This window comes from Poecilia mexicana, unplaced genomic scaffold (genome assembly GCF_051168715.1).
Source record: "Poecilia mexicana isolate PSO_F unplaced genomic scaffold, ASM5116871v1 scaffold_20, whole genome shotgun sequence".
Lineage (NCBI taxonomy): Eukaryota > Metazoa > Chordata > Actinopteri > Cyprinodontiformes > Poeciliidae > Poecilia > Poecilia mexicana.
This window is the reverse complement of record NW_028263389.1, coordinates 17602595-17615833: the sequence shown is the minus strand read 5'-3', so window position 1 is coordinate 17615833 and position 13239 is coordinate 17602595. Positions and strand designations below refer to the sequence as shown.

General features: G+C 37.5%; 1 protein-coding gene and 1 long non-coding RNA gene across 2 annotated transcripts; one reads left to right on the top strand and one right to left on the bottom strand.

The window, feature by feature from the left end:
* Positions 1 to 4382: 4382 nt before the first annotated feature.
* Positions 4383 to 9631, top strand: LOC106912868 (ADP-ribosyl cyclase/cyclic ADP-ribose hydrolase 1-like). The gene is made up of 9 exons (XM_088001338.1): positions 4383 to 4564; positions 6689 to 6906; positions 6989 to 7109; positions 7192 to 7327; positions 7413 to 7486; positions 7959 to 8032; positions 8432 to 8512; positions 8757 to 8840; positions 8938 to 9631. The coding sequence occupies exons 2-9, from the start codon at positions 6752 to 6754 to the stop codon at positions 8993 to 8995; spliced, it is 783 nt and encodes a 260-aa protein (XP_087857464.1). The 5' UTR covers positions 4383 to 4564; positions 6689 to 6751; the 3' UTR covers positions 8996 to 9631.
* On the bottom strand, positions 5149 to 5999 carry LOC148153440 (uncharacterized). The gene is made up of 3 exons (XR_015761596.1): positions 5913 to 5999; positions 5576 to 5659; positions 5149 to 5478 (listed from the first exon to the last, which is right to left on the bottom strand). It is a non-coding gene; the product is annotated as an uncharacterized LOC148153440 (long non-coding RNA).
* Positions 9632 to 13239: the final 3608 nt, after the last annotated feature.

The window sequence follows — 13239 nt, the reverse complement described above, 5'->3', positions numbered from 1 at the left end:
TTCAGGCTTAACTATCAATCAATCAATCAATCAAATTTTATTTGTATAGCACATTTCAGCAGCAAGGCATTTCAAAGTGCTTTACATAATTAAAATAAAAACAGCATGTGACATTGAATAGACAATGAGAAAGAGAGAGATTTTAAGAAAAAGAAACACTGACAAAGAGAAATAAAAAGAAAATAAAGTAAAGATAAAGAGATTTAATAAAAAAAAAAAAAAAAGAAATAAAAACATTATCCTCATGAGGACTTGCCCTTATGGGGTCTCCTCCAAAATAAGAGGCTCTACAAGCCTTTCCTTCTGTAGGACTTTAGTCAAACCGCCATTTGACAAGGACTCAAACCTTTAAAACTTCTTTACATAAAGAGATAAAAAACAAAGATAAAAAGTAAAGATAAAAACATTAAAAACATCAAAGACATCGAAGACATCAAAACCCACACTCTAATCCTAATTTAGCCATAAGCAGCTCTAAACAGGTGGGTTTTAAGTTGATATTTAAAGGCACCCAGTGTTTCAGCTGTTTTACAGTTTTCTGGAAGTTCATTCCAAATTTGTGGTGCATAGAAAGTGAATGCTGCTTCTCCTCGTTTGGTTCTGGTTCTGGGGATGCAGAGCAGACCAGAACCAGAAGATCTGAGAGGTCTAGATGGTTGGTACAGCAATAACAGATCTTTAAGGTATTGTGGTGCTAAACCGTTCAGTGATTTATAAACTAACAACAGTATTTTAAAGTCTATCCTCTGAGCTACAGGGAGCCAGTGTAGGGACTTTAAAACTGGTGTTATGTGCTCTATCTTCCTGGTTTTAGTGAGAACACGAGCAGCAGCTTCTGGATCAGCTGCAGCTGTTTGATTGATTTATTAGTCAGACCTGTGAAGACGTTGTTGCAGTAATCAATGCGGCTGAAGATAAACGCATGGATGAGTTTCTCTAGATCGTGGTGAGACATTAGTCCTCTAATCCTGGAGATGTTCTTCAGGTGATAGAAGGCCGACTTTGTGACTGTCTTAATGTGGCTCTGAAGGTTCAGGTCAGAGGTCATCACTACTCCCAGGTTTCGGGCTGATCGCTGGTTTTCAGTTGTAATAACTGAAGCTGTGCATTGACTCTAGTTCGCTCCTCTTTAGGTCCAAAGATAATAACTTCAGTTTTGTTTCTGTTCAGCTGGAGAAAGTTTTGGCACATCCACACATTGATCTGTTCTAAGCATCTGTTCAGTGATTGGATGGGGTCAAAGGTCACCTGGTGACATCGTGATGTAGAGCTGAGTATCATCCGGGTAGTTATGGTAGCTAATCCTGTTTTCTGTTATAACCTGAGCCAGTGGGAGCATATAAATATTGAAAAGAAGGGGTCCTAGGATTGAACCTTGGGGTACCCCACATGTGACCTTTGACCTCTCTGATGAGAAGTTTCCAATTGAAACAAAGAAATCCCTGTTCTTTATGTAAGATTCAAACCAGTTGAGCACTGGACCAGAGAGTCCGACCCAAGTCTCCAGTCGATTCAGTAAAATGTCATGGTCAACAGTGTCGAAAGCTGCACTGAGGTCCAACAGAACCAGTACTGTGGTTCTCCCACAGTCTGCATTTATATGGATGTCATTGAACACTTTGACTAGGCCGTCTCCGTGCTGTGGTGAGCACGAAAACCAGACTGGAAGGAGTCAAAGCGATTCATTATTGTTAGGAAGTTATTTAATTGTTTAAAAACTGTTTTTTCCATAACTTTGCTGATGAATGGGAGGTTGGAGATCGGCCTGTAATTCTGCAGTAGTGATTTGTCTGGATTGTTCTTTTTTATCAGTGGTTTGATAACTGCTGTTTTCAAAGCCTGGGGGAAAACACCTGAAGACAGTGATGAGTTTACTATTCGGATCAGATCATTAGCAACGACAGGCAGGACTTTCTTAAAGAAATGTGTGGGTAGGACATCCAGACAGCAGGAACTGGAGCTTAATTGACATATAATTTCTTCTAGGGTTTTATAATGAAGTAGTTGAAATTGGGTCATTTTTCCTGCATTTGTTTTGTTTGGGCACAGCATTGGTACTGGCTTTGTAGAGGATGTGCAGATTAATCCTCTGATCTTTAGAATTTTCTCTGAAAAGAAACTGGAGAACTTGTTGCAGGCGGCATTAGATTGAAGTTCAGGTGGTAACGTCATAGGAGGGTTTGTGAGCCTGTCAACAGTAGCAAATAAAGCTCGAGCGTTAAGATTTTTGTTTATGACATCTGCAAAGAAAGCCTCTCTTGCATGTTTTAGTGTTGTGTGATAGTTACGCAGTCTTTCTTTGTAGATGTCATAATAAACGTGTAGTTGAGTTTTACGCCATTTCCGTTCGGCCCTACGGCAGAGTTGTCTTGCAGACGGAACTGTTTGTGCATTATTCCATGGAGATTTCTTCCTACCAGACACAACCTTCACTTTAATGGGTGCAATGTAATCAATTATATCTGAAAGTCTGCACTGAAAATCATCTACCAACTTATCTACATCATATTAGCTTAAGGGTGAGGAAGAAGAGTAGATTTGATTAAATGTTTCTGCTGTGTTTTCCGTGAAAGTACGTTTTGTGATAGTAGCTGTTTGTCCAAGTGGGCTAACGGATAAAGAACATTCAAAGATAACAGGAAGTGATCCGACAGGGCGACGTCAGTTACAGAGACGTTGGAAATATTCTTACTGATAACCAGGTCCAGTGTGTGTCCATGGGTGTGTGTTGCTTGTTTGACATGTTGTGTTAAACCAAAACTCTCTAATATATCAAACAGCTTTTTTGCCCCTCGGTCTTGCGGGTTGTCAACATGAATGTTGAAATCACCGACAATTATTAAACAATCGTAATCAATGCATATGAAAGATAGAAGCTCATTGAAGTCTGTAAAGAAATTTTCCTCATATGTTGTTTTTTTTGTATAAAGTTAGTTTGTGGCCTTTTACCTCAATTCCAAGATATTCAAAAGACATAAAATGACCCAGAGAGATTTTACTAGTTCATGGTATTCTTAAATATTACAATACTATACATAACGTCATGCATTTTTGTTTAAAACTGGTTTTAAACACCATCATATAGATTTTTATTTTGTCTAAGCAAAATGACAGAAACTAAAAAATGAAGGCAGAAGGCAAGAGGAAAACTAGTAAATTTGACAAAATAATATAAATGAGTTGTAAGGTTATGATTACAGCCTTATGTTTATTACTTCTTATATGCTGCAAACACCAGCAAGGTGAGCTGAGGCATGCAGAAGTGTGTGGAAGTTGTAATATTGTAATTTCTGTTGTTTTTTTATTGAACAAATTGGCTGCAAACACTTGTTGATATTGTTCCTTTATCCTCCTTTTACTTCCTCTAAAGTTTATATATTTATAGTCAATGTCTGGGCAAGTCAAATTCCTACTTTATTGGCCTTAATCTTGGCCAATAAAGCAGATTCCGATTCTTCCCAAAAACTAATCTTAAAACTGTGCCAAAACCTTTCAGTAGCATTGACTTCAGGTCTGCAGTGTGAACGCTGCTGTAGGTTTCTCTTTCATTTTCTGACTTTCTGCTCGTGTTTGTGTAAATGTCTTCCTACGTGAAGCAAATCCCTCCTTCGCCCTCCTTCCAGCCGCCCCCTCCCCACCAGACAGATTTGACTGTTTTCTTCTGAGAAAGCTGCAAACAGTCCAGATCAGTGGTTCGATGCTTGATCATTTTGGAAAATCCATAACATCCACTGAGAAATCTAACCTCATGAGTAACTAGGTGAAATACCTCTTCCTGGTTCTCGGTTTGAGACAAAGTGAAAAATAAAGATCACTGGAAGTCTCTTCGCTCTGGGTCGTGTTTGATTTAACTGAGAGACGCTCTCACAGTCATTCTGTTCAGGCTTTACCTGAAGTAAATTTTCTGTTTTTGTCAACGTCCCTGCGCCCAGAGGAGGCCGTGAAGCTTTTCCAACTAACTGCATGGACGACTCTTGCTCGTAAAAGCAAGCGGACGCAGAAAGGAAGACGGTAGTGATTTAAAAATAAAGTTCAGATTCATGTCAGCGAGACCAAATATTCACAGATGTCGAAAAATTACCTCACAGCTTTCCGTAATGCCACATCAGCACTTTGCCATTGTCTCAAAAGCAGAACATAAAAAAAAAAAACACATTTAAAATGAATGTTGCTTTATGAGTGACTCAAACTGTCACTGTGTTTACCGACATTACAGTACATCACAGAGGGCCACGTTGTGGTTTTTACGAAGGGGCCTTCTTCATGCGGCACCTGGGTAGCGACAACCCCGAGCGTTTGTTCCCAGCACCGACTCAGGCCCCTTTTACGGTACGTGTGACACACCAGCAAGTCAACAGAAAGGAAAGAGGAGGTTCTGCCCATGTGAGTGAGCCTCCTTCTTCCTGCCGCAGCACTTTTACTCCCACTGCGAGGGACTCGCACACTTTTCTCTGCGCACTCGACGTTTTGATCTTGGCAACTGCGCAACAGGTGCGCCTTTTTGTTTACACATGAAACGGAGCGAGACCTTTTGTGGACAACGCCTACGGATCGAAGTCCAGAAGTGAGTGGGACCGGAGAGTTTGTTGGAAGACTTTCTAGTCCGTCTTTCGGTTTCGCAGGTTCACCCATATTTATACACTCGAGTCTGCAGGCCTTTTGGTGTCAAGTTGCAGTTTCACAAGAAGAAAGAAAGAAAGAAAGAAAGAAAGAAAGAAAGAAAGAAAGATAGAAAGTAAGCAAGCAGACACTCGCTGTCTGGATGTCAAAGTGGTTTATTCATGTCATGTCTTGTTACCTACTGTAACACGTTTATTCATGTTACAGTAGGTAACTTATCAGGTCTGGCTTATTCATTTACATCAGTGAAACTTAGAAAACTTGGTAAAAATGGCAAGAAATTGTGACTAAATTTCTACTCCATAATTTAAGAGTAGAATGATACGTTTTTTATTATGGAGATATTTTCATTTGATTACATTTTAGTCCCTTGGAAAAGCTATGACTAAACCATTTTCCTGTTACCACCACATAGCTGAGCAAAAGATACTTATAGGTATAAAACCTAGTTTTTTATTTTTGTTTTTGTAGAACCTCCATTAACTGTATTTTAGGGTTGGGTGATGGACCTAAAGTTGTACTCAGATATTTTGTGGTACTTCTGTGACAAGAGAAGTGATTTCAAAGTAATGGCCTCAAAAATGCATCATTTTCTCTCTGCCTCATAATGAGGAACAACTTTGTTTAAACCCTAAAATCCCAATTAGGTACATTGAATATTCTGGTTTAATTTGAATAAGTGTCAAAATGCACTTTTATAAGCTATTTTGCAACACAAAACACAACCAATAAAATACAAATTACGAATGGTTAAAAAAAATGTTACATGTATTTAAGATATTTCTTTACAGCTTGTAGCTTTAAGTCCAACAGGCATCAGTGGTTGTTCCTGTTTTTATACACTCCAGTATCTTGGATCTGTGGTAAAAGACAAAATGCAACATAGTTACATTAATCTCTGAAGGCATGTGTTGATTAAAATTATTACAGTGCAATATGTTTAGGTTGAACTTACCGAGTAACATTACGGCAGTCGTAATGAATGTTTGGATTCAGAAGGTTTCGTAAAACCTGCAGAGACTCATGGCTACAAGCTGCACTGAGAACAAGACGAACACAAATGAAAAAGTTACACTTGGTATATTATTTATCACTATTACACATTCAAACTAGTTATTAAATAATTTGTCATTTCATATTACAAACTGAACTCTGAAGTATTTTATGAGCATAAAATACACATAGAGGTATTTAACTATCACACAAACTCAGAGTGAAACTAGCATGTACAAAGTAAAGAGCAAATTAAATAAACTATAGCAGACAACTAGATATGGGGGAAAAAATCTTACTTATTATTCTCGATAACAAGAATAACAGTCAGGCTCTTCACTCTGGGAAAGGCGAGGTTCTTAACTTCAACAGCTCCGAAGTGACTGGCAGGACAAAAAAATATCAATAAAACAGGAAGTACTGTGAAACGTGTGCTCTGTAAATATGTGTTCAATAAATAATTTAAATAAAAATAAGTACATAAATAAATGGGTACATATATAACAGATTTTTAATAAATGACATCTAGAGGTCAAACAGGAAACAGCAACCTTCTACAACCATCAAACTCAGAGCTGCACTGTGGTTGAATGCACTGCACAATCTGAACAGGCCTATAAATGGAAACTACTCCTTCTGTGTTTGTTCACATCAAGCAACGTGCTTGAATTGCAATTTTGGCAAAAAACAAAATCAAAAACAAAAAATCAATTGTGAGCATTTTATTCATTTCATTTCTCTGACATTGTGACACCACACCACGCTTACCTGTTGGGATCAAATGGTTTGCTTTTCTCTCCATCTAGCAGAACATCTAGAACATGCCACAAAATATGCTTGTGGCATGTCCACAAGCATACTCTGCAAACTGTACAAACAGTATATTACCAGGATTTTATAAAATAATAGTTATTTAAACTCCTTAGCTTGCATTTAGTTATAAAAATACTAATTTGATAAAGTTGTGTACAGCCTGCTCTTTGTTTCACATAACATAATTAATAAAAACAACCTTTGACCTCTGGACCTGTGATTGTGCTCCAAGTTTTTACTTTTTCGTTTGTTTTGTTTTTAGTTGCTGCTCTGGAGATTCATTTCATTCCACCTAAAAGACGTCAGTGAGAGTCCAGCTTCTGCAATGGAGTTAAAAATAAAACTGGCCATAACCGTTGGTGTCCTCCTTCTGGCCGTTGTAGTCATAGTTCTACGAGCAACTCTCCCTTGTCGTCATGAGTCCCAGTTCAGGGAAACATTCAGGCGGAAATGTGAGGCTTTCCCACAAACCAGCCAAAGGTAAAACCTCCGTTTAGTTTTTTTTTTCTTAATGCATGCAGAGAAAAGTTGCAGTGTTGTTTGGTTCTGCTTTGATTTTCAGATGTGAACAGATATTAAGTACGTTTGAGAAAGCCTATGTCGGAAAAGACCCGTGTAACTTTACAGAGGAAGCTTACAGTCAGCTCTTTGAGGAGAACCCCTTCACACATCCATGTGACAAAGTAACTGATTCTGGTTATAAAGCTGTTAGTGTAGAACGCCCAGGTATAATTTGCAAGTTTTGACTTTCTTATCTCCTTGCAGACAATGTTCTGGAGCGACACAAAAGAACAGGTGGATCAGTTCTGTAAGGAAAGGAATCATTTCGTCCCCCTGCAGAACACGCTGTTAGGGAACATCATGGACAACCAGACGTGGTGCGGAAGGAAGGGCAGCAAAGGCAAGAACGTGTACCGTGGTCCACAGTATGATTCAGCTGCTGGGGGAGAGCTCACATGCAACATCTGGTTCTGGTTTGGTCGTAGATACTTTCATCGACATGTGTGAAAATTGTACGATCAACCCTGTGTCTTCATTCTGGGTCAGAGCCTCTACAGAGGTGAGTACTCCCAAAAAATGACTGACCAAAAATGTAGAAATGCTTTAAAGTTGGATTAATCCTTCTGAAATCTTTCAGGATTAATATTTCAACATTATTATTTTTATTTTTTACATAGAAACAAGTTCTAATTATATTTATATGTATCTTCAACCAATTGATGAGTGTGTTTTCTGGAGGTTTCTCACACACTGTGGATTTCCGTCACATTCAATAAATGTGATTATTATTGAAAACTTTACTTATTTCACTAACTCATTCTGTAGATTAATTACACACAGATGTTTTTAAGTGTTTATTTATGATTATGTTAAAATAAACATGACATTTGAAGTTAGAATATTAAATCAGACTGATAAACACTTTTAACTAATACATCTAATACGTGCTTAAAAATAGATGTTTTTAATCTGAATCTTCCTCATCAGAACGCTTTTTCTAATTTATTGATTTTATTTTACTGTTTGTACAGTTTGCAAAATATGCTTGTGGAAATGTCGTTGCTCTGCTAAATGGAGAGAAAAGCAAACCATTTGATCCCAACAGGTGAGCGCGGTGTGCAGTGACACGATGTCAGAGAAATGAAATGAATAAAATGCTCACAATTGATTATTTTTTTTTCTTTTCTTTTTTTTGCCAAAATTGCAATTCAAGCACGGTGCAAGTTGCTCGATGTAAACAAACACAGAAGGAGTAGTTTCCATTTATAGGCCTGTTCAGGTTGTGCAGTGCATTCAACCACAGTGCAGCTCTGAGTTTGATGGTTGTAGAAGGTTGCTGTTTCCTGTTTGACCTCTAGATGTCATTTATTAAAAATCTGTTAACGTACATATATGTACCCATTTATTTATGTACTTATTTTTATTTAAATTATTTATTGAGCACATCTTTACAGAGCACATTCACAGTACTTCCTGTTTTATTGATTTTTTTTTTTCCTGCCAGAACCTTTGCTGTTGAAGTTAAGAACCTCGCCTTTCCCAAAGTGAAGAACCTGACTGTTATTCTTGTTATCAAGAATAATAAGTAAGATTTTTTCCCCATATCTAGTTGTCTGCTATAGTTTATTTAATTTGCTCTTTACTTTTATACATGCTGAGTTTGTGTGTGATAGTTAAATGCCTCTATGTGTATTTTACGCTCATAAAATACTTCAGAGTTCAGTTTGTAATATGAAATGACAAATTATTTAATAACTAGTTTGAATGTGTAATAGTAATAAATAATATACCAAGTGTAACTTTTTCATTTGTGTTCATCTTGTTCTCAGTGCAACTTGTAGCCGTGAGTCTCTGCAGGATTTACGAAATCTTCTGGATCCAAAGATTCATTACGACTGCCGTAATGTTACTCGGTAAGTTCAACCTAAACATATTGCACTGTAATAATTTTAATCAACACATGCCTTCAGAGATTAATGTAACTATGTTGCATTTTGTCTTTTACCACAGATCCAAGATACTGGAGTGTATAGAAACGGGAACAACCACTGATGCCTGTTGGACTTAAAGCTACAAGCTGTAAAGAAATATCTTAAATACATGTAACATTTTTTTATTACCATTCGTAATTTGTATTTTATGGGTAGTGTTTTGTGTTGCAAAATAGCTTATAAAAGTGCATTTTGACACTTATTCAAATTAAGCCAGAATATTCAATGTACCTAATTGGGATTTTAGGGTTTAAACAAAGTTGTTCCTCATTATGAGGCAGAGAGAAAATGATGCATTTTTGAGGCCATTACTTTGAAATCACTTCTCTTGTCACAGAAGTACCACAAAATATCTGAATACAACTTTAGGTCCATCACCCAACCCTAAAATACAGTTAATGGAGGTTCTACAAAAAAAAATTAAAAAAAATAAAACTAGGTTTTATACCTATAAGTATCTTTTGCTCAGTTATGTGGTGGTAACAGGAAAATGGTTTATTCATAGTTTTTTCAAGGGACTAAAATGTAATCAAATGAAAATATCTCCATAATAAAAAACGTATCATTCTACTCTTAAATTATGGAGTAGAAATTTAATCACAGTTTCTTGATGTTATTACCAAGTTTTCTAAGTTGCACTGATGTAAATAAATAAGCCAGACCTGATAACTTATCTACTGTAGCAAGACATTAATAAACCACTTTGACATCCAGACAGCGAGTGTCTGCTTGCTTTCACAGGCACATTTCCAGAGGTCAAAGGTTGTTGATGTTAACCATGTGTTATCAGTGGTGTGAAGCAAAGAGCAGGCTGTACACACCTTTATCAAATTAGTATTTTTATAACTAAATGTGTGAAGGGGTTCTCCACAAAGAGCTGACGGTAAGCTTCCTCCGGAAAGTTACACGGGTCTTGTCCGACATAGGTTTCCTCAAGCGTACTTAATACCTGTTCACATCTGAAAATCAAAGCAGAACCAAACAACACTGCAACTTTTCTCTGCATGCAGTCACAATCACAGGTCCAGAGGACAAAGGCTGTTAATATTAACCTTGTGTTATCAGTGGTGTGAAACAAACACAACTTTATCAAATTAGTATTTTTATAATTACATGCAAGCAAAGAAGTTTAAATAACTATTATTTTATAAAATCCTGGTAATATAATTGCTATTAAAAGAATGTGGGAGGTTCACACATCCACTGCAGGTTGAAGTTTAACGAGCTGCAGGGGAAGAGTTAACGTAGCGTTCGATTCCAAACTGAGCGGTCTTTTGTTCTGACATTCAGTCATGGGAAAATCATTTCAGACCACATCTTCTTGATTGGTGACCAGTAACCTGTTTGCATGAGTGTGCTCTGTTAAAGCACCTTTTCTTTAGGTTTCAGTTTTCAGTCCTCCTCTGTTATATAACCGGAGAAAATATGAGGCAAAAGAGACGTTGCAAAAATGTTTTCCTGTAACTGCAGCAAATAAAGACGAAAACATATTGGGGAGGCGGCAACAACTCAAGAGAGGTTTCAGGAAATTTTGCCAAGTTCTGGCTCGGTTCTGCACGAGAGACCAATCTCATGTCTGGAGTAATAAGGTAAGATTGAAAGACGGAAACATCTTTCAATTGACCAACAATTGGTCAGGCTATTGTTGGTAGCCTGACCAACAATATTCTACCACTCCAACACCAGAGTTATATAAAGAAAGGGTTACATTGATGACCCAATATGACCTATTGTCAACAGAAATAACTGAAAAACACCAACTTTGGTTAAAATGACAATATTATGAACATGGGGATAGGGCAGGCCGTCTTTTGGCCTATCAGCTTAAATGTAAATCAGTGTCCCGTCTAATACCTCAGATACGTAATACTCCAAAATCCTTCACTGTAGACCCAATAGAGATAAACAACACCTTTAAGGATTTTTATTCCAAACTATACACATATTGTTCCCCACAAGATAAATCCAAAATGATTAGCTTTCTAGACAATATTGATGTACCACAAGTAGATACGCAAGCCAAAGACAGCCTTGAGGAAGCCATAAAGCTACAAGAGATTATTGATTCCATTCATAAAATGCAGAATGGCAAATCACCTGGACCTGACGGTTATACCGTTGAGTTTTATAAAAAAAATTTCTCTTCAACTTGCTCCCCTGCTACTTGAAATGTTTAATTACTCCTTTAATCAGAACCATTTACCACAAACCCTAACAGAGGCTTCCATTTCACTTCTTTTAAAGCCAGGCAAAGACCCAAATGATTGTGGCTCATATCGACCTATATCTTTGCTTAATGTTGATGTCAAAGTTTTAGCCAAACTGCTAGCATCAAGGCTAGAGAATGTTGTACCCAACATCGTCTCAACAGAACAAACTGGTTTTATAAAGGGTCGTCAGTCTTTCACAAATATTCGCAAACTTTTAAATGTCATTTATTCCCCTGCGTCTGGGGAGATTCCTGAAGTAGTTGCCTCTCTGGACGCGGAAAAGGCATTTGACCGAGTGGAATTTAATTATTTGTTTACTGTACTGGAAAAATTTGGCTTTGGTTTAAATTTTATAACCTGGATACGCTTGTTATATACATCACCCAAAGCATCTGTTCTTACAAATAAGATGTCTTCCCATTTATTTTCTCTCTCAAGGGGCACACTCAGGGTTGCCCTCTAAGCCCACTCTTATTTGCATTAGCTATTGAGCCTTTATCAATAAAATTAAGGACAACCCCCAATTTCTTTGGTATTCGTAGGTTTGATTCCGAACATAAAATTTCTTTATATGCCGATGACTTACTTTTGTATATTTCTGACCCAGTGTCATGTATTCCTACAATTGTCAATATTCTTAATGACTTTGGAAGTTTTTCAGGTTACAAATTAAACTTCTCTAAAAGTGAATGCTTCCCAATTAACTATCTAGCCCTTCAGCCACCAGACAATGCGCTCCCCTTTCATATATCAAAGTCCGGATTTAAATATTTAGGCATACACATCACTCGTACGTTCTCTGATCTCTATGGAAAGAATTTCAAACCTCTCTTGCTTAAATTGGAGGCTGATTTTCAGAGATGGTCCGGTCTCTACTTATCTCTTCCGGGTAGAGTTAACTGTATAAAAATGAATGTATTACCCCGCTTTTTGTATTTGTTTCAGTGTCTCCCAATATTTCTGTCTAGGTCTTTTGTCCAGTCTTTAAATAAATTATTCTCCTCTTTTCTCTGGGCAAATAAAAATGCTAGAGTTCGCAGAGAGTTTCTAGAAAGGCCCAGAGATAAAGGTGGTCTGGCTTTACCCAATATGAGAAACTATTACTGGGCATCTAATATCCAAAAAATTATATATTGGTATCAAAGCCCGCAGCTGGATTGGTGTAGGATTGAAGCAAACTCCTGCACCTCTTCCTCTCTTTCTGCTTTGGTCACTACTGGATTACCACTTTCACCCTCTAAATTCACACATAATCCTGTAGTATCTTCCTCTCTCAGGATATGGATACAATTCAGACAACATTTTAATCTAAAATAATTTTCTATATATAGCCCTATTTGTAATAATCACCTTTTCCCGGCTGCCAGGATGGATCACACCTGCACTCAATGGAGGAGGAATGGTTTGGAAACTTGTGACCATTTTTATATAGATGGTGTTTTTGCCAACTTCACTGACCTTTCGGCCAAATTCCAATTACAAAAAACTGATATTTTCAGATATTTCCAAGTCCGTCATTTTATTCAAAGTCAAAGTCCAGTATTTCCTGCCTCTCCAGCAGACTCTGGGCTTGAGAGGATTTTGCGTAACCCTTTGTATCTCAGGAGGCACATTGCAAACATCTCAAATATAATAACATCTCTTCAGGAAACAACACTAGATGAGCTTAGAATTGCATGGTCTGAAGAACTTGGTTCTGTTATTTCTGAACATTTCTGGGAACGTGCTCTGGAAAGAATCAAAGGAACATCGCCCTGTGCACGGCTTAGCCTTATACAATTAAAAGTCCTCCATAGAACTCACTATACCAAATCTAAACTCTCAAGAATTTATAAGGACATTGATGACAGGTGTGAGCGGTGTCATTCTGCCCCAGCAAATATGACCCATGTTTTGGAATTGCCCGAAATTAACCGAATTTTGGTCATCCATCTGTAAAACACTGAATGATGCATTTAATACCAAAATCAAACCGTTTGCAGGAATGGCCATCTTTGGAGTATTGTTTGAGGAGCACATGCTATCCACTGATCAAATGAATGCATTCGCCTTTGCTTCCTTGGTAGCCTGTAGACTTATAGTCTTACTCTGGAAATCCTCTGAACCACCTA